The sequence below is a fragment of the Phyllosticta capitalensis genome (assembly GCF_038381095.1).
Source record: "Phyllosticta capitalensis strain CBS 128856 chromosome Unknown BKA78scaffold_7, whole genome shotgun sequence".
NCBI lineage: Eukaryota > Fungi > Ascomycota > Dothideomycetes > Botryosphaeriales > Phyllostictaceae > Phyllosticta > Phyllosticta capitalensis.
The window spans coordinates 161,871-180,531 of record NW_027117445.1 but is presented as its reverse complement, the minus strand read 5'-3'; the positions used below and the strand labels follow the sequence as shown (position 1 = coordinate 180,531).

General features: G+C 55.7%; 8 protein-coding genes across 8 annotated transcripts; 7 read left to right on the top strand and 1 right to left on the bottom strand.

Annotated features, from left to right (window-relative positions):
* Positions 1-284: 284 nt before the first annotated feature.
* On the top strand, positions 285-1,118 carry BKA78DRAFT_296867 (uncharacterized protein; the record flags this gene model as incomplete). The annotated part of the gene is made up of 1 exon (XM_066886677.1): positions 285-1,118. The coding sequence occupies one exon, from the start codon at positions 285-287 to the stop codon at positions 1,116-1,118; it is 834 nt and encodes a 277-aa protein (XP_066742318.1).
* A 1,467-nt stretch (positions 1,119-2,585) lies between these two features.
* BKA78DRAFT_159106 (uncharacterized protein) lies at positions 2,586-3,927 on the top strand. Its single transcript, XM_066883076.1, has one exon. It carries the CDS (start codon positions 2,596-2,598, stop codon positions 3,916-3,918), a length of 1,323 nt encoding a protein of 440 aa, XP_066742317.1. The 5' UTR covers positions 2,586-2,595; the 3' UTR covers positions 3,919-3,927.
* Positions 3,928-5,420: 1,493 nt separating this feature from the next.
* On the top strand, positions 5,421-6,200 carry BKA78DRAFT_296865 (uncharacterized protein; the record flags this gene model as incomplete). The annotated part of the gene is made up of 1 exon (XM_066886676.1): positions 5,421-6,200. The coding sequence occupies one exon, from the start codon at positions 5,421-5,423 to the stop codon at positions 6,198-6,200; it is 780 nt and encodes a 259-aa protein (XP_066742316.1).
* A 1,893-nt stretch (positions 6,201-8,093) lies between these two features.
* Positions 8,094-8,891, top strand: BKA78DRAFT_159111 (uncharacterized protein). Its single transcript, XM_066883077.1, has 2 exons — positions 8,094-8,316; positions 8,367-8,891. Exons 1-2 carry the CDS (start codon positions 8,240-8,242, stop codon positions 8,803-8,805), a joined length of 516 nt encoding a protein of 171 aa, XP_066742315.1. The 5' UTR covers positions 8,094-8,239; the 3' UTR covers positions 8,806-8,891.
* A 277-nt stretch (positions 8,892-9,168) lies between these two features.
* On the top strand, positions 9,169-10,988 carry BKA78DRAFT_296864 (choline dehydrogenase; the record flags this gene model as incomplete). The annotated part of the gene is made up of 2 exons (XM_066886675.1): positions 9,169-9,511; positions 9,562-10,988. The coding sequence occupies 2 exons, from the start codon at positions 9,169-9,171 to the stop codon at positions 10,986-10,988; spliced, it is 1,770 nt and encodes a 589-aa protein (XP_066742314.1).
* A 1,080-nt stretch (positions 10,989-12,068) lies between these two features.
* Positions 12,069-14,463, top strand: BKA78DRAFT_380877 (Alpha/Beta hydrolase protein; the record flags this gene model as incomplete). The annotated part of the gene is made up of 4 exons (XM_066892980.1): positions 12,069-12,248; positions 12,302-13,859; positions 13,916-14,003; positions 14,069-14,463. 4 exons carry the CDS (start codon positions 12,069-12,071, stop codon positions 14,115-14,117), a joined length of 1,875 nt encoding a protein of 624 aa, XP_066742313.1. The 3' UTR covers positions 14,118-14,463.
* A 791-nt stretch (positions 14,464-15,254) lies between these two features.
* Positions 15,255-16,310, top strand: BKA78DRAFT_296862 (uncharacterized protein; the record flags this gene model as incomplete). The annotated part of the gene is made up of 1 exon (XM_066886674.1): positions 15,255-16,310. One exon carries the CDS (start codon positions 15,255-15,257, stop codon positions 16,308-16,310), a length of 1,056 nt encoding a protein of 351 aa, XP_066742312.1.
* A 981-nt stretch (positions 16,311-17,291) lies between these two features.
* BKA78DRAFT_354042 (spermidine synthase) lies at positions 17,292-18,493 on the bottom strand (the record flags this gene model as incomplete). The annotated part of the gene is made up of 5 exons (XM_066891660.1): positions 17,292-17,569; positions 17,728-17,968; positions 18,025-18,172; positions 18,223-18,403; positions 18,457-18,493. 5 exons carry the CDS (start codon positions 18,491-18,493, stop codon positions 17,292-17,294), a joined length of 885 nt encoding a protein of 294 aa, XP_066742311.1.
* Between the last annotated feature and the right edge of the window lie 168 nt (positions 18,494-18,661).

Genomic DNA, 18,661 nt, shown 5'->3' with positions numbered 1-18,661 from the left:
CCCGCACTGCAACTCTCATCGCTCGGTTGCTACCTTACAGAGTGCGCAAGCTCGAGACACCACCATACTCAGCTCGTTTGTGCGGACGAAATGCCCCTACCGTACGTCAAGCGACGGGGATACCTCATCATGGAATTCGGCTGACGAGGTGTACCAGACTCTGGCGCCAAGGGCTAGAAAAGCTCAATGGCCTACAAATTCCCGCCGTCCATGAAAGCATCAGAGACGCTCTGTGGATTCGATGGCCAACATTCCGAGAAGTCGATCGCGAGGCTCGCCGCAACATGGTCAGGAAGATCCAACGGGCAATGTCCAGCGAACAAGCGCGCCAGGGCGTGGCGCCTCTGCGGAACTCATATCACAATGCGAGTGAAGCCGGAGCGCCGCGAAACCGAGGCGATCCGAGGATCGTCACCTGGCGCATTAACGACACTCTCCGCACGACAGACGCGCAGAAAGCCGCCGAGTGGTTGATTGAATGCATGGAGTCGAATGAAAAGAACGCATGGCTTGTCGACGCCAAGTACCACAAAGTCGATGAGCAGCTTACAGACGTCGAACACTTTGCCTGGCAAATCGCCTTTCTCGACCTTAAGACCGGCGAGCTCCTCATATCCACCAACATCGACTACCACAACGCGTCAGCCGAAAAAGTTTGGCAAAGGCTCTACCAACACCGCGCACAGGGATGCCCAGGGTTTGAAGCGTTCCGTGAGCGCTTCGTCAGCCAGGACCGTTACGGCAGTGGAAGAACGAATGGCCTTCTTCCAAGCATGATCGAGCAGCAGATGAGACAAAGAGGGTTCTCGTCACGGACCCTCAAGCTTGTCTCATGGAGTGCCGAAATCGACATGACAGCAACATGGAAAATTTTGCGCGAAGACGACGACATTACAGCAGGTCGCTGGAGTTTCGATGATCTGAATAGAGGGGTATTCAACCCCATCTCCATCGTTTCATTGGTGCAAGAGATGGCTGGAATCGCAGACGATACGCTGCCGGCAGTCTTTGGGCGCATGTTCTTCGGAGAGGACGTCGGGGCGTTTGATACTGCCGAGTGCGACATCAAGGCGTTGTGGAGGATACTCAAGAGGCTGTACGAGTGTTTGGTAGCATAGCGGGTGACGAAAGAGAATGCTGACCAGCTCGCCGAGCTTTACTTTAGCTGTCCAGAAGCCTTGGGACTGGCGATTGTTTCCGTCGACCACTTTGATGGCGTCCAATGATGAGGTGTCGATGGACGATGGATTGCTTGCGGCGGAATACTCCGAGGTTGCTGTTTACCGTTATTTGAGAAAAAGATTCTGAAATTGCTGCCGCGTTGAGCTCATATATTTGCAATTGCTGAGGACTGGCTGGCAAGCCACTAGTTCTCGCGATGGGGTTGTGCGTTGAGGTGTCGGAGAGATTGGCCATGATCAAGAAGGTTGTTCGTCGTGTTGGCGCTCGGCGATGTCCTTGCGCTCTCGGCCGGTGTTGACGAAGACTCGTCGTTGTCGTCTCAAGGCGATGAGATTGAAGCCTTAGAGGGAGCAGTTCAACCGCAGTGCGGCTCGGGCAGGCAGGCAGTTGGCTGGCTTCTTGGGAGTTGGCCAGCCTGCCATCGGCTACCAACCGGAACGTCATGGATATAATCCACAAACGCCACTTCCTCCGCAACGACCCCTTCCCCACCCGGCCTTAAGCTGGGATAACCCAAGCCCGCTGGCGTAGTGGGAAGGGGTCAGGCGCGGTTTACCAAAAAAAAAAAAAAAAAAAAAATCGGGCAAGAGTTCGAGTCCGGACCGCGCCAGTGTACCAATGACTCAATGATACTGTACCCTATAAATCCTTCGGGATTTTGATATATCCTGCGGACTACGCGCCGCGGGTGAAGTTTTGCTCGTTTAAAGCGCAGCGAGCCCTCTTTTGCCCTCTGCCTAGTCGCCGCCTGGTCTTCACCTCAGTTTGGCCACCGTCTGGTCTTGAGGTTGGCGGTCTTTTTGCAAGGCGCTGCCCGCTACTTTTGCCCGGCTCCTGTGTTTTCAGCTGGTTGTCGTGTGTGCTCCTTTGCAATGGATACGCTCGTCTCCGGCCTAGTTGGTGACCGAATGATTCGATGTCGAATTGTTTGGCGACCAGGTGGCGACCAGGCGGCACAGTGAGTCACCCTTGGGTGTTTGAATGCTCCATGTAGCCGCCTTAGGGATCATCCTCTGCGCTCCAATCGGTCTTCAGGTCGGCTGGGTTTTGCTCGTCTTTGTACTTTGGTGGCCGACTATGTTTCTTTACCAGAGTGCTGCAGTTTGTACAGGGCGGGTACGCTTTGATGAGAAGGTGATTGATGACCAGTTTGGCGACCAGTTTGGCGACCATTTGACGACCATTTGACGACAAGTTGGTGGCCACAACCGGCCAGCTAACGAACGCAGCAGTGGTTCAACTTTGGATTGACAGGTCACCCATCCCATCACCAAATGTCTTGATGCTCAGAGCTCCTGTTGTACGACTTTGCTACTGCGGCAAGCTAGAGCAGTCTCCGTCGACACTGCGATCAAGACATGAGGTTGCCGCACGCTACAAAAGCATGGTGGTGGTCCTCAAAAGTCAGAGAAGATGCGAGGAATGCGTATCCAGATGCAGTGGACGGCGTCAAGAGAGTTGCCATGGTGGTCCTCATACTCAAATGAGAGACTGAGAGAATCCTTGCGATCGGATGGAAAGTGGTTTGCTACAGTGTGCTATGAGAGACATGGTGTTGTTGCAACGAGTCAGACACACCCATGCCCATACCATTCTCCGAGTCATGTCACCGACGCGTCTTCCCAGACGCGTCTTGACGCAACCGTGTCGAAGGCTAAGGAAATTCCCTGTCGCATCTCGACATCCTCAACGTCAGTGCTACTATTTCAGCGTTCTGCGCCTGCCAGAAGATTCCCAGGACACATCCCAATGACCAACAAACGCCCACTATCCGCCACAGAGCCCGAAGCAGCTGTCGATGCGAGGAGGCGGCGTCTTGACGCTCTTCAGAACAATCCTCCTCAAACAAACACGGCAAATGCTCCTCGCTCCAGGAATCTTCCTTCGATGCAGACTCCGGCATCAGCGAAACCACTTTACCCTGTCACACTGGGAGAAGCAATCAGTCTCCTCAGCCATGACCAAATGGTGGAGCATCTTTCTCTTTATGCGTTGCAGCATGCACCATTCCGCGACTTGTTGCAGAAGAATCATGCCGCCGAGTTGAACCGCAGGAGACAAATCGACACGCCTCCAGCTTCTCGTTCGGACGGCGTTGGCCAAGGTGCTCAACGACAAATCAATGCGCCTCCAGCTTCCCGTTCCGACGGCGTTGGCCAAGGTATTCAACGACAAATCAACAAGCCGACTGTATACCGCTTCGACGGCGTAATCCTAGACCTGCTTGTCCAACTCAACAACACATTCCAAGAAGACAATGGAACTCCCCAAATTACGGCTGCTCATGACATATCAACTTCCATCAAGAGCAGCGTCAAATCAATGCTGGAGAAAGCGCTTGCCGAGGGTGCGCCATTTCAGACGCGCGAGAATGCAATCGTCGCCATGACTTTCATCGGCCTGATTGTTGCGACCTGCGAAGACACCGTGGGGGTGGAGCTGAGGGACAAATTCAAGGGCGACGTAAAGGAAGATGCCTTTACCCAGGCATTTGTGGATCTCGCAAAGAGCTTCAGTGAAGCGGAAAGGCCACAGATTCTGAACAATGTCATCGTGGGGGACATGGAGTCATCTTCGACGACATTTGAAGCCAGGCTTGATGGACTGATTGGTGATTGCATTCCACACCGCATTTTTCCGGACTTGTATATTGGCCTGGACATTTTGAGAGGGGAATGGAGTCCTGAGAGTGAAGTGGATAGCGGGAGTGATGTTGACTCCGACGGATCGAGTTGAGACCAGTCATGGAGGAATCAGTCCGCGTAGATAATTCTTGAGTTGGTAGTTTGGTACGTACCATGTGTGTGCCGCGCGACTTGGACACCACACCAGACCTTGGAGTTGACATTCCGTTCGTAGCCCACTGCAGTCTTTGGAGACCATGGGGCGACCAGAGTCAGACACTGAAGAGCCAGGTCCGCCACCTTGCCGACAAACACATCAGACAATCTCCAGACTGTAACGTAATCACTTACTACCCACACCTCCAACGGGCAGCAAAGAATCCTCCTCGACTGCCCGCACTCCCAGACGTTCAACGTTAGATTGCTGTGTGGCCAAAAGGCGTAATCACTCAGACAACCTCGAACGTCTGGTGCATGTCTTGGCCGGGCAGTCAAACGTTCCTTGACTGCCCACGTTCCCAGACGTTCAACCGTGGACCACGCTGTGGCCAAAAGGCGTAATGGCTCAACCAACGTCGAACGTCTAGCCCAAGCCTTGGCTTCCCAAAAGCGTAATCCGACATTCAACATTGAACGTCTGGTGAGATTCTTGGCCGGCCCGAAAAAGCAGGTAAGCAGTCACGGCAGTCACCCACCCCGGGCCATTTTGAAAAATCTTGCACGACTTGGCGGCTGGCCAAGGCCAAGAAACGTTCACGACGTTTGATGTTGGGGTTTTGCGTGGCCGAAAGGCGTAATGTCGGCGAGTTGGCAACGCCCAGAGAATCGTCTTGGTGATTAGGGAGTTTGGCCGTGGAAGGGATATCTGGCTGATAACATAGCTTGTAATTGAGCTTTTGAGAGTCGGAATGGTCCCGTATTGATGCTGCAAGATATTGGGCGCTCTGTGATACTCTATGTATGTTTGGGGTTTCGATTGTCTCTGGTCTCGCCGTACCAGCCGACCTGCTCTTCGTCAACTTCTACGAAACAGCAAATTCATAGTACGAGAGTCTGGCGGATAAGCATGCCTGCCAAAATCTTCTGGCCTGGCGCTCAATTGGATGGTAGACGCGAAGTCATGTGCAGTGGCGGCTGGAAGACGCGCGCTTGCTTGACGCCCACGCTCGACACCACGAGGAAGGCACCTACCCGATAACGCTGGCTTCTTCCCATCAGCAGGCAGCACCTTGTCGTCCACGAGTTTCCTCTCGTGCCTCTTCATCACCTACTCTTTCATTTTCTCAGCCTCTCGCTCGCCTCGCTCCCGACTCTTCCTCTCCACTCCATCAGCGCAGGCTCATCATCGCCAACCCTCATCGACGCACACCTTCACCGGCGCAAGCTCAACGCTGCAAGCAACTCGCTTGCCTCAACCTCGCTGTCCTCGACCGTCCTCACCCTCAGCGCGAGTTGTCTCCCAGAAATCTTCACAAGACCATCGACCCGCTCTCTTGTACATGCTCCACATGTGCATTGTCTCCCAAGAATCTCCAGAAGTCCGTCGACTCGCTCTTTCGCATCTTCTTCACTCGAACGCCGATATTTCGTCTTCGACCCTTCACACTTCCAACCATGGACGAGAATGATGTCCCAACGCCTCGGGCTCTGCGTGGCGAGCTCGGCCCTGGTGAGCGTCTCGAGTGGAGCGATGGTATGGCCTTTGGTATTACTTCTGATCTCGAGTCAGCGACTGACAACAGCAAAGAGGAAGAGCTGGCCTGGTCCTGGCGATTTGCAAGAATTGCCTTACACTCACCCAGGGTCCCCGCGGTACTCCTTGCGGATTCTTTCCAAGACGCAGTGCAATGGCTTGAGTACCGGATCCCAAGCTGCTCCCGCTTCCCTTCGCACGTTGGGACCAACACCAGGCGCACTTTCGACATTCTCTGTCGAAATGCACTCTTTCTACTAAGAAGAGAGGGGATCGTCGCTTGGAAGGGTACAACGACTTTCGCGCCAACCATCCCAATTCCTACCAGGCCCGCCGATCCGCCTGGACAAGACAACAACCAGAGTGCATGTCCCCGACCAAGCGACCCGAGAACCATTTGGTGCGAAAGTACATGGGAAGAGCAAGGCACCGACGACGGAAAAAACCACTTGGACGCCGGGTACGATGCGGGATACCATGCTGGCTACAGCGCCGGCTTCAAATCAGGCTTGACTGAAAGCGGAATTCTTTGCACCAACTCCGACGGCCGGTTAGTTGTTTCTCTCGCAAATCTGAAGAGCATAATGGAGTCAACGACAGCCGCAAGTTCAGCGATTGAGTCTATTGAGACGCGGCTTACGACCGTCGAAGAGCGAGCACATTGGAGCGCATATCCCACTGCCCCAAGCCCTGAGCTTTAACCTCAGGCAGAGAAAAACATACGTCGACGCTCCAACATTAATGACGAAAGAACCGCCAGAGAATAGCCATCGGAATTTCTAAGGAGAAGCTACCGTTGCTCGGAGAGGTGACCCAAGGGGGTATTGCATTCTCACAACATAACCAGGTTGGTGTTGCTAGGTCTCGCGACACGCAGTTCAGAGCCTGCAGATGATCTCTACTTCGCGATAGTCTCTCAGTTTCCTGTTGCTCTTTTCCAGATCTAGGGCCTTTTGCTTAGCCAGTAGTTTGTCGATACTAGCGTCATCTCATGAGATCTGCTTTTCGATTGTGCTCGCCCCAACTCCTGCAATATATTTGTCGTTCGATGTCTTCTGATCTTGCCATATTCAACCCCAGTTGCTTGTTTGTGATTTTCGCATGGCTCTGACGTAAAAGGCTCGACGGCGCAAGGCAAAGGTCCGACAGCGGACTCGGCGGATGTGCGTACGCGCGGCAGGCGACAACCAGTGGTCCAAGAAAAGGTCGCAAAAGTGCAAAAGCTCGATCAGATCTTCAACAACAGCGGGCGTGTAAGAGCGTTTTGTAGACGTTCGTTTGATGACGGTCGTCGACGTCCGTCCACCGAGTGAGGTTGTCACGGAGAAGCTTCGGCAGTGGAGGATTTCCGCTCCGCCTGCACGCGGAGGTTGCGGAGCTTGTCCGCTCCCGAATCCGTTCAAGATTCATCAGCAACACAACGACCACCAAGCCTCCTTATTCAGTATCTCGAGTTCTGACGCTATCATGTCTGCCTATCACTGATCGCGATGGCCTTCGGGCAATGAGACATACGAGATCGACATCAGCCACCACGACAGCGTTCACCGCCGCAACGCCTTTGTCAGGCGTTTTCCTCGCACCAACACGCTCGATTCCACGATGCCAAGTACAGTCCAAGAACGGCCTTTCTCCCTGACCTATTACTGAGCGTCTGCGACATGGCCAACTCGCCATCAATGACCATCTACCGACGCCTCCGGGTCCATTGCAGTCGGAATAAGATGTGGACCTAGCGGATTTATCTGAAGGCGAAGGAAACATCGCCCTAGCGTCCGAGGCATGAAAGGAGATACATCCGTGAAGGTGAAGGACCAGATGCTCAAGAGCGGCGGGACTCTGGACTCCTGCAGGGGAAACGGACGCAGCGGCGGGAACGGCTGTGGCGCTGACCACAACTCGGCGCCGGCGCCGTCTTCGGAGCACAGATGGCGCAGTCCAAGCATCAAGCAACACGCCAGACGCTTCTTTAGAGGCATTTTGAAAGATAGGCGCGCTTTATAAGTGCCAGGTTTTGCTTACCTATAGCCAGGTGCCGCCCGTGTAGCAATGATTCGTGCTCCGTCATGGGGAGACTTTGTGGCAAACATCGTGAGAACGCGACCACTTGACTTCACCCTTCATTCGCCGGCCTGATGCTACTTCTACACGGCCACTTGAAGTCCTAGGGACAACCCACTCAGAACAAAGATGGACCATGGCTTGCAAGCAAGCTGCAATATAGAGAGCTCTCCGTGGTGATGGCCTTGCGGGAAGGCGACATCGCTTCCAAGGCGTGATTTGCGACTTGAAGCACCGATCGAGCAGCACCAAGGCCCAAGCTCCAACCACCACCGGTACCGCGCTGGAGCCACGCCGCTCCTGCGCATGTTTTGCAGAGAGTCTGTCGGTGAGAGTGCTCAAGGGGTAGGTATCGTCCTGCCAAGGTCGTTGCACGTTGCAAGGCATTGGTTCGCGTGCAACCCGCTGGGCTCGAGACAGCAAAGATGAAATACGAGAAGAGCAATTCGAATCAGCTCAACTGTCATGGACAGCACCCAAGAACGTCTGAGACTGCCAAAAGTGATGAGTCGCAACCGCAAGCGAGCATTGGTTCAAACTTCAGGGTTCTGCGAGCCTGGCAGCAAGTGGTCCGGAGCACACTCTATTTGGAGGTGATCCGTAGGGTGTCAGTTGGAATGAGATGTGATGAGAGGTTCCAATCTCGACCCTTGATTCGTTCTCAGCTAACGCGGAATCTATGAAGGGCTGGGCATCCGCAGCACGTCTTGGAAGCCGAGCCATGAGCTCAGTGGCGCCGATCAAGCTATCTTCCAAGTGCTTGGAACTTCAAGAAGTGGACTAGCACTTTGCTGATTTTGATACAGATGTTTGAAGCCTTCCAGAGGCGGCAAGACAAGAGAGCTGGTTGAGGAAGGTCAACCACCATCTTATCAATCGCACGGCAAGATGTTGGATGAGGAAGGTAGGGCTGCTCGACAGGCACGCCGTGAATTAAGGTCAAGAAATTATGGAGCCTCAATCTGCAAGCCCGGCACAGATCCTGGAGCTTCCGTACTCGGGCCGACCGTCGCGAGAAATTTTCATGCACCGCCATGTCGTCAACCTCGAGAAGCAGACCGAAAGCGAGCTGTTTTGGGCAATGTCGATATCGGACCGCGACGCCGACGCTCCTACATTCCGCGCGACGGCCAAAGATTTCTCCAAAGTATGGCTACACAGAGCTCTCAAGGCGCAACCGGCAATGTATCATCGTCGTCGAGACTGAGACTGTGGCTTGGAGATCCTGACAGCCACATGCGATAGGCGAAGCTGCTGTTACACTTTTCAGGAGCTGCAGGTCGCTCGGCACGACCCGGCCGTTAGGAACAGAGGCGAAAGTTCCAGGCTCCATCAGCCCATTCACGAGCATCCCTGTCGGCCTGAACCGACTTCTGAGGCCTACCAGTGCGTCACTTCTATGGAAATTGATCAGCATTACCAAGCTGCGATTTCCCAAGCGTACAGCGGAAAGCTTCCCTCATGGATGCCATAAGCAAAGATTGTGTCATGGTCAAGTCCGAAGGTGAAAAAGCAGGGACGCGGGCCTTGATATAAGGAGCATGCAAACTCCATGGTTGGATAGTTCTCCAGCAAGACGATCTTTCGACTCCAGGAGTGTCTAACAAAATGTACTCCCGCCTCCTCACTGCGGCCCCGCTCCTTGCGGCCTCCGCCCTCGCCCTTCCCCATGGTCACGAGCAGCGCTTCGACTACGTTGTTGTTGGTGGTGGTACTTCGGGTCTGGTCGTTGCCAACCGTCTTTCCGAATTGAAGAACGTCTCGGTGGCTGTCATTGAAGCTGGTGGCTCCGTCTACAACAACGTCAACGTCACCAACCCCAACGGCTACGGTCTGGCCTTTGGCTCGGAGATTGACTGGGCCTACGAGACTGTCGACCAGACCTACGCTGGTGGCAAGCCTCAGACTCTTCGCGCCGGAAAGGCCCTTGGTGGTACCTCGACCATCAACGGTAAGTGACTTTGACATTCAAGAAGCTTCCAGACACTGATGGCTCTCTAGGTCTCGCGTACACCCGTGCTCAAGACGTCCAGATCGACGCCTGGGAGCAGGTCGGAAACAAGGGCTGGAACTGGAACGAGCTCTTCAAGTACTACCTGAAGAGCGAAGGTGTTGAGGCGCCCACCGAGCAGCAGATTGCTGATGGCGTCACCTACAACCCCGAGTTCCACGGCACCACCGGTCCCCTCAAGGTTGGCTGGAAGAGCGAGCTCGTCAACTCCACTGTCACCGACCTGGTCAAGGACACCTGGTCCAACCTCGGTGTCCAGCACAACCGCGACATTGCTGGCGGTGACATGACCGGCTTCAACGTCTTCCCCTCGACTCTTGACACTCAGCTCAACGTCCGTGAGGATGCCGCCCGTGCCTACTACTTCCCCTACCAGAACAGGACCAACTACAACGTCTTCCTCAACACCGAAGCCAAGAAGCTCGTCTGGGCTGAGGACGAGGCTGGCGAGGCTGTCGCCTCTGGTGTCGAGGTTGTCTCGAGCAACGGCCAGACTCGCACTATCCACGCCAACAAGGAGGTCATCCTCTCTGCTGGTGCCCTCATGTCGTCTGTTCTCCTCGAGCTCTCTGGTGTTGGCAACCCCGACATTCTCAAGGCTGCTGGTGTCCCTGCCAAGGTTGAGCTGAAGAGCGTCGGAGAGTCGCTCCAAGACCAGACCAACAACGAATACACCGGAACTGCTACCAAGTCGTTCGACGGCACCTCGGTCTTCGTTGCCTACCCTAACGTCGAGGATATCCTCAAGAACCAGACTGCCGCCGTTGCTCTTGACGTCAAGAAGAAGCTCGCCAAGTACTCCCAGGAGACTTCGAAGAACAGCGTCGACAACGTCATCTCTACCGAGCTCGTCAGCAGCGCCTTTGACGTCCAGTACGACCTGATCTTCAAGCACAAGGTTCCTCTCGCCGAGGTTCTCGTGACTCCCTCCGACACTTCCTTCACCGTCGAGTTCTGGTCGCTCCTTCCCTTCTCCCGCGGAAACATCCACATCACCAGCGCCAACAGCTCCTCGGCCAAGATCAACCCCAACTACTTCCAGCTTGACTGGGACGCGACCGAGCAGGTCGGCACCGCCAAGCTGATCCGCGAGTTCTTCCAAACTGCGCCTCTCAACCAGTACTTTGCTGGCGAGACCTCGCCCGGCTACGACGTCATTCCCAAGAACGCCACCGACTCCCAGTGGGCCGACTGGATCAAGTCGGGCTACCGCTCCAACTTCCACCCCGTCGGCACCACCTCGATGCTTCCCAAGGAGCGCGGCGGTGTCGTCGACACCAACCTCAAGGTCTACGGCACCAAGAACGTCCGCGTTGTCGACGCCGGTGTCCTCCCCTTCCAGGTCTGCGGTCACCTTGTCTCCACCCTCTACGCTGTTGCGGAGAAGGCGGCCGACATCATCAAGGCGTCTGCTTAAGCGGGAGTCTTGCATGAATGACGCGACGAGGATCTTCTTTTCTTTGCATAGCATTTTTTTCGCTTCTCAACCCATTTTAGATGCATAACGCGACAGATACCCTAGAAGTCGCTTTTTTGGTCAGCATTAGAGAATTCAAGAGCTTTTGGGTGTTTTGATACGTTGCAGTGTTTCTTGGTGCGATTTGCAGTGTCGCGTCAGCTCAAATTGAAGGCGCCTTCGTCGGCTTCGAAAGAAATGCCAACACTAACGCAGCGTTGCTTCAATACTCCCTGCAGTCATCATCAGGGGCTTGGCCACTTGGCCATCTCAGTGCTCCCCTTGTGCCCCACATTCTTCGAGCTGACCTTTCCGTAGTTTCCTCCTGTCGTGCTGTGGCGAACATCATGATCGACAACCACGCAGGCTGAACCATGACGCCCACGTTTCGCTTCATCGATGCCAAAAGAAAGCCGTGGACGGGGCGGGGCGGGATGAGCTGCAAATAAGCTTAACTCACACCAGTCGGCAAGACAATCTCCGTCAATCAGTCTGCAGGCAACATTCCGAACACTTCCTCGCTGCAACACCACCTTCAGGATGAAGTCCAGTCAATGCACCGGTAGGCTAGCGGGAACTTCTGAGCTTGGTCCTGAGCTTAACGGCCATCCATCCAAGCATTGTTTTGGACGGGCGGCGGCAGGCACACAGGGAACACCCGCGACGAGTCGGCCATGACGTCGGAGGTTGAAACGCGGGCAAGCCGAACAGGACGGACCCGGACCAAAACAAAATCTCCCATCCACCCCGCTCAATATAAACTTCTCTGCTGAGCGGCCACGGCGAGCCGATTGGCCGGCATGCGCGTTTCCCATCGCAAAGCACCGCGTCCAACTGGTTCTGGCGGAACGGCTGCCCCTGTGACCGATCATCCTCTCCTCCCGCCTTACCCTGGAGATTCCTCCACCGCCAGCCAGCCCAACAAGTCACAAGGCTATTATGTATGGCCGCGCGTTCTCCCTCTGAGGAGAGCCCGTATAACTTTTGTTCAGTCTGGTCGTTTGAGTATGCCTCACGGTCGTTCCGAAGGATTGCCCAAATATGCCGTCGATTGCCAGTCTCTGCGCCGTATTAGTGGCTTCGACAGCCATTGTCCCAGGGGTGCAATCGCAGCAGCCCCAGTTGGGAGTTGCGTTTGATCAGTCCATTTCGACTGACTTGCCCGTCTTGACTCTGCCGTACGCGCGCGTTCTCGCAAAGAGCTATGATCCGGCAAACAGGGTAAGCTGTACACTTGGTCTACTTGACAGGTTCTTCTAACCACTTTCTTTTAGTTGTACATCTTCAGGAATATTCCATTTGCGGCTCCTCCCACCGGTCAATTGCGCTGGCGACCGCCGCAGCCCCCCGCCCAAAACAGCACCGTCATCGACGGGAACTACGGGCCTCGATGCGTCCAGACGGGCATTGGCAATCCGACAAACATCCAGGACATAGGGAGTAGCTCGACGTCGGAAGACTGCCTGTACCTCGACGTCTTCGTCCCAGCGGCCGGAATCAAAGATCCCAATAGCAGGATCCCCGTGATACATTACTTCTATGGCGGCGGGTACGTGTACGGCGAGAAGAACGTCTATGGCGGGACCAACTTCATCGAGACGGGCGGCGTCGTCTACGTCGTGTCGAACTACCGTACCGGCGCCTACGGGTTTCTGGCCGGCAGTACCATGGAGAAAGAGGGTCTGCCAAACGCGGGTTTCTGGGACCAGCGCGCCGCGCTCAACTGGACCAACATGTACATCAACCTCGTCGGCGGCGACCGCGACCAGGTCACGGCCATGGGCGAGTCGGCCGGCGCGGGAGGCGTGCTGCACCAAATGACCGCCTTTGGCGGCAAGCAGGACCCGCTGTTCCGGCGCGCGATACTGCAGAGTCCGGCCTTCGACCTGCGGTGGGACAGGCGAGGGGCGCTCGAAGTCCAGTTTCAAAACTTCTCCAAAAACGCCGGATGCGAAGGTCAGGGGGTCGACTGTCTGCGACGAGCGAGCCCGGAGGACTTGAAAAGAGCAAACGACGCCGGCGCCTTCACGCCCTACAAGGAGCGCAGCGCGTACCAGCCGGCAGCCGACGGCGGCTTCGTCCGTCAGATGGCGTCGTTGGAGCTGCAGAGCGGCAATTACTGGAAGGGCGTCGACGCCGTCATCATCTCGCACTGCCTGGACGAGGCCGCCGACTACGTGGATCCGCGCGTGCGGACGAACGAGGACTTCGACGCCTACGTCCGTTACTACTTCCCCGTCGAAGGCGTCCCCGAAATCATCGCGACCCAGTATCCCCCTGTTGGCGCAACGACCAAACCCAGCCAGTACACCAACCAGTCGGAGCGCCTGAAGGCCATGGTCGCCGACCACCGCTTCCTCTGCAATAATGTCGACCTGGCCCTCGCGCTGGAAAAGACGGGCCGGACAAAGGTGTACAACATGGCGTACGCGGCGCCGCCGTACACGCACGGCGCCGACGTGCTTCCCACCTTCTTCTTCCCCGAACTCATCCCCAACGGCACCAGCACGTTTGTCGAGTCGTACCGCAGCCTGCTCACCTCTCTCGCCCTCACCGGCGACCCCAATGCGCGCCGCCTCAAGGCGAACGGCATCCAGATGCCCGACTCGTGGCCGACGGTCGACACGCGCGGCGACAATCTCGCCAACGTGTTGAACATTACGATATCCAAGTTCGACCTCGTCCAGGACCCGCAGCTGTCCAAGCCGACGTGCGACTTCTGGGTCAAGGTGGCGGCGGCCGTGACGAATAACGAGGGATACGCCCCGCCAGGCGGAGAGGTCAAGCAGGACTTGCTGCCGCAGGGCAAGGGCGGCGTGTCGTCGAATTTTTGTGAGTGCTCTGACCGACCCAATTTTTTCATGGAAGACGTCGCTGATGAGATACAGCGGGCTACTCCAACACGACGGCAGGAGGAGGCCGTCCTTCGTCCGGTGCGAGCCACGTCGCGGTGCTGGGCGACGGCGTTTGGTCGAGGTGAGAAGACGACAACAACCCTGAATCTCCATTCCTTCGATCAGAAACTGATGCTTCTTGCGCAGGTGGTCCTTCAGCATCGCCCTTTTCCTCGTCGTCCTCTTTCTCTGCTAGCATTAGCAGCATTCAGTCAATCGTGCGTATGCACAGTTTCAGCAGGAAAGTAATTCATCTTGCTCAGCGAGACTTGACTCTCGTTTCCAGATGCCGTCGTACGAGGAGGCGCCAAATCGACGACGCGACGACGGCAGATCTTTCGTTGAAACCCAATATTTGTGCGAGGTTGTGGGCAGTCAATCGTGTCTCCAGGGGTACCGTTTTCGAGGAAGAGCGCCGACGAATGAGGTGGCGGGGTTGTGGCTTGCGCAGGAGTTGCTCCCTACTGCTTCAAAGACCTCATCAGCGTGTCGGTGAAGTTAATGAAGAGAAGAAATCAGTCAATAGCCAATCTTCATACCCATCCATCTTGGCAGTCAGTATACCAACCACTTCACAAGTGTCCGTCCATGTGGTGACCTCGCATCAACAGCCCGGTTAGTCTATCTGAACATTGTGAAGACTATCATCCACAGCTCCACCCTCCTTTCAAAGATTTTGATGCGATGGTAAATGAGAGCGAGAGAGGAAGAAAGCCGCCCAGCGCAAGCGATGATGAGTGGAAGTCTCAATATTGGAACACAAAAAGAACGCCATATTGCTCGCGCCGGCGAATCGTGGGGTTGGGTGCACGTAGCACTCACTCACTCGCTCGCGAGCTTTGAGGTTTTTATGTATGGAGCCTATCTCGTGATTGCTGAACACGCACCAGGACAGGGCAGGCAGGCTTAGAGCAGTATGAGATGGCGCTAACCATCATCACGTCATGGTGGATGGCCTCCTCTGAGGTTCTCGCCCCAACGAAATCACCGCAAAGCTAGTCACCCCTGTCTTCTTTGTCACCCTACTTGACGGGTTAGTCGCGTCGTTGAGACGCCAAATGCCATCTCTTTTGGGTTGTAAATTTTTTTCTTCGAACCCCAAGCGAGTCGAAATTCACCTGATTTGGTGCATTTGAAGCACCGAGTGTTTTCAAACCAGGCCCAGACTATGCAAACGACGCCCGAGGGTCTTCTCTGCTGCGCACTTTCCCACAACAGCGTAGGTAGCTCTGCCCAACCTCAACTAATCATTCCATCACATCTCCGTCCGAACGCGCTTTCTGGCCAACAGACGGCTCCACCACCAACTCGGCTTCTCCCAACCGTCAGCACAATGTCCGGAGTCCCCGCAGTCTTCTGGGCCAGGAGAAGGAAACCAGGAGGCTCAGAAGCATTTGCAAACTGCTCGACGCCCAGCGAGAGGGCCAAGCAAGATCCCGTCCGTTTCCTGGAGTTCTACTTCCTGACCGACGGGACTTCGGACAGGACCAAAACTGCAGAGCCACTGGCGCTGGATGGCCTCGACAGTCCGAGTCGTGCGGAGCTTCACGAGCTCGCCGGGGACATCGGCGGTCTCCACACCAAAAGCGGCGGCGCGGACAAAAACAGAATCCTGTTCATCGGATGGGGTCACTCCGCGGTCTGGGATCTGGCTCGCGACCTCGAAAAGCAGGAGGAGAGAAGGCAAGCGGCCGAGCGGGAGGCCGTGTGGGAAGTGATGATGAAGGGACATTATGACTTTGTTTCTGAACTTGGTCAGAAGTCTCCACGGCCGTTCGAGCTGCAGAACTGCAAAGGGTCGTACATTGTCCGCTGCAGCGAGATCACGACCGGCTACTCAGAAGGGCCCAAATTGACGCTGGACATCAGTTCGGGCGCGGACGGCTCGTTGCAGGCGGCCTATGAACTCGGTGTCATTGAGGGGACGATGCTACTGGATCCTTCAGAGGAAAGAGTGGCTGCCTTGGCCATCGAATTAGACTCTGACAGCGATGAGGACGTAGACGAGGAAGAGGAGCCCGAGGAAGACAACGACGAGGAAGAGCGTCAACCGACAGCCGCCAGAAAACGCGCGGCACCAGTCCCCGCCGGCCCAGCGGCAAAGAAGCAAAGGACATTACCGCCCAACCACCGCCGCCTCTTCTTCAGAATGAGAGGCCGCGAGACTGGCGAGGGCGAGATATTTTACGACCCCGAGCCCGGCCACATCGACTTCACCGACGACGACTGCACGCATTTCGTGGGGCTCATGTACGACAACTTCCTCTTGGATAAAAACACCGAGTTTGAGGGCTTTAAAGTCTCGAGTAAGCCAAGGATGGGAGCTGAAGAATGGTCCTGCTTCTCGGAGGGGAGTCACGAGTACGCTCGCGTGGCAAGATGGCGGTGATGCGCAAGAACCTGCCTGCGTTTAAGAGCTCTCTTTTGAAAAGAAAAGGATTTGGTGTGCAGGAGCTGCGTTGGACTGTGGATTCTTACAGCCGAATTTCATGTGTCCTCAAAACTTCTGACGTACCGCTGCTCCTTGCCCCTTCAGGTGGCGGCATTGTGATGAAGTCTCCCCACCACAAACTCGCTACCCAGGTAATACCGCCCCATCCCATTACAAGCAACACGCCCCCCCAGAACTCTGTAGAGCGACTGCATCAAACCCGGCTGGACCAACAAAAGTTGTAGTTCTCAGTTCCTTCCTCTAATCCGATCCACAGCCACGTGGCCACGGGACGGGACGACGCCGCCATCTCTCAAGCTTTGGTTCGGCACGTGGCGCGCGCGCGGCTACCTACCCCTGTGCGGCAAGGGGCAGAGCGAGGGGGTCTGGAAGCCGAAAATCTGCTTACCAACATTCGGGTGAACCCAGTGGTAGATTTCAACTGCTTCTGGAGACGTTTGCAGTAACTGAGGCTCGGTTGGCATGGTCGACTAGATGTCAATTCTTGCGTGCTGGGACAAAGCGGCGCGGAAAGGATGGTCTGCTGCGTGCTGAAAGCTCTGTTGACGGATAAATTAGGATGGCAAGGCGGAGCGCTGTGACTCTAGTCAGGGCATGAAGTTCTGACGCCAACCGGGGCGGGAATTCAAACCGTGAGGATGGCCCCCTGATGGATACTCTTGGGCGCCCCAAGAAACTGTGGCGTTTCGACACATCCAATCATTCAAGATTTCCGAAGACTTCAATCGCTTTGTCGCGAAAACTCAACTGTCAACGACTCCTGGAACCAGTCTGATCTCATGCACATGCTTCATTCAAGCTATTTGCATTTCCATTTCACATGACATGCCATAAGTCGTCATATGCTTTTCTTTCCCAATCTCCAAATCCTTCCTGTATGTCCATTCTCGGTGTATCCAGCGCCTCTCCCGCCTGCGCTTACCGCAGAGCCTTGCGGGCAAAGGTGGGGAGAACAAAGGCGGCCTCGTGAATCTCCTTGCTGTAGTACTTGCACAGCTTCTCCTCCTCCTCGGTGGACCAGGAGCGGACGGGCTTCTTGACGTCGCGGGAGGCGTCCTTGCAGCAGACCATGAAGCCAATCTGGCCCGAGGGGTAGGTGGGGATGGTGGTGTAGGCGTACTCGGCGACGGGGAAGACCTCCTTGCAGTCCTTCTTGAGCTTGGCGATGAGGGGCATGTGGAGCCATTGGTTCTCGGCTGCATTGGGGCGCATTGTAGGTTAACCAGCATGCTCTTCTGAAGTGTACTGGGTGGGCGGTTTGCAGGAAGTGAGACGGAGAGGGAACAATATTTGTACATGGTGCGTGGGATACAAGAAAAAGACTTGCTAGAGAGGGGCCAAAGTGGGGGCTTACAACCTTGCGTGGTGATGACACCACCCTCGCGAAGGGCATCGTTGAGCAGCTCAAAGTAGGGCTTCTGGAAGAGGGACTCGGCGGGGCCCTCCGGGTCCGAGGAGTCGGTGATGATGACGTCGAACTCGTTCTTGCGCTCGGCCAGGAACTTGAAGCCGTCGCCGACAATGGTCTGGACGTTGGGGTGCTGGAAGCCAATCGACATGCCGGGGAGGTACTTCTTGGAGAGGCGGATGACGGCCTGGTGTGGTGGTTAGCAAACGGGACAGCCTTGTCAACAAGCGGCGGCGCGCCCACCTCGTCAATGTCGCACAGAATAGCCTCCTCAACGCAGTCGTGCTTGACGACCTCACGCAGGACACCGCCGTCACCACCGCCAATGACGAGAACCTTCTTGGGGTTGGGGTGGGACATGAGGGCCAGGTGGGCAATCATCTCCTGGTAGCTACACCTTGCTCAGCGCCAGCCTTGCTTCACATTATTTCGACAACATACGAGAACTCGTCGCGCTCGGTGCACTGGATGACGTTGTCCAGGACGAGGACGTTGCCGTAGTCGGACGACTCGAAGATCAGGACGTCCTGGTACTTGCTCTTCTCGTGGTGGAGCACCTGGTTGACCTTGAGGGTCATGGCCTGGCCGGGCCACATGTCGGAAATCTCGCGGAACCAGCCATCTGAAAGATAGGTCAGTGAGGAGTCGCGGAGAGGAGAGCGAGTGAAACGTTACCCTTGATGGTGGGGTGGGCAATCTCGCCGTCGCTCATTTTCGGTGGTGTAGTGGTGGTGAAGAAACGGGGGAAGAGAGGACGACAATGGACAGAGACGAGTGGCGAGAGGCGGCAGCGAGCAGGGCGGAGGAAGAGTTTGGAGAGAATGGCGGTGGAAGTACGAGGGTAGGCCTGGCCGAGTAGTAGATGGATGGTTGCTTGGAT

Excerpts from the sequence above, each read along its gene's own strand:
- BKA78DRAFT_159106 (XM_066883076.1), top strand. The coding sequence starts at position 2,596 with ATGCGAGGAATGCGTATCCAGATGCAGTGGACGGCGTCAAGAGAGTTG.
- BKA78DRAFT_159111 (XM_066883077.1), top strand. The coding sequence starts at position 8,240 with ATGAAGGGCTGGGCATCCGCAGCACGTCTTGGAAGCCGAGCCATGAGC. Across the intron at positions 8,317-8,366 it reads CCGATCAAGCTATCTTCCAA|ATGTTTGAAGCCTTCCAGAG; the intron begins GTGCTTGGAACT and ends ATTTTGATACAG.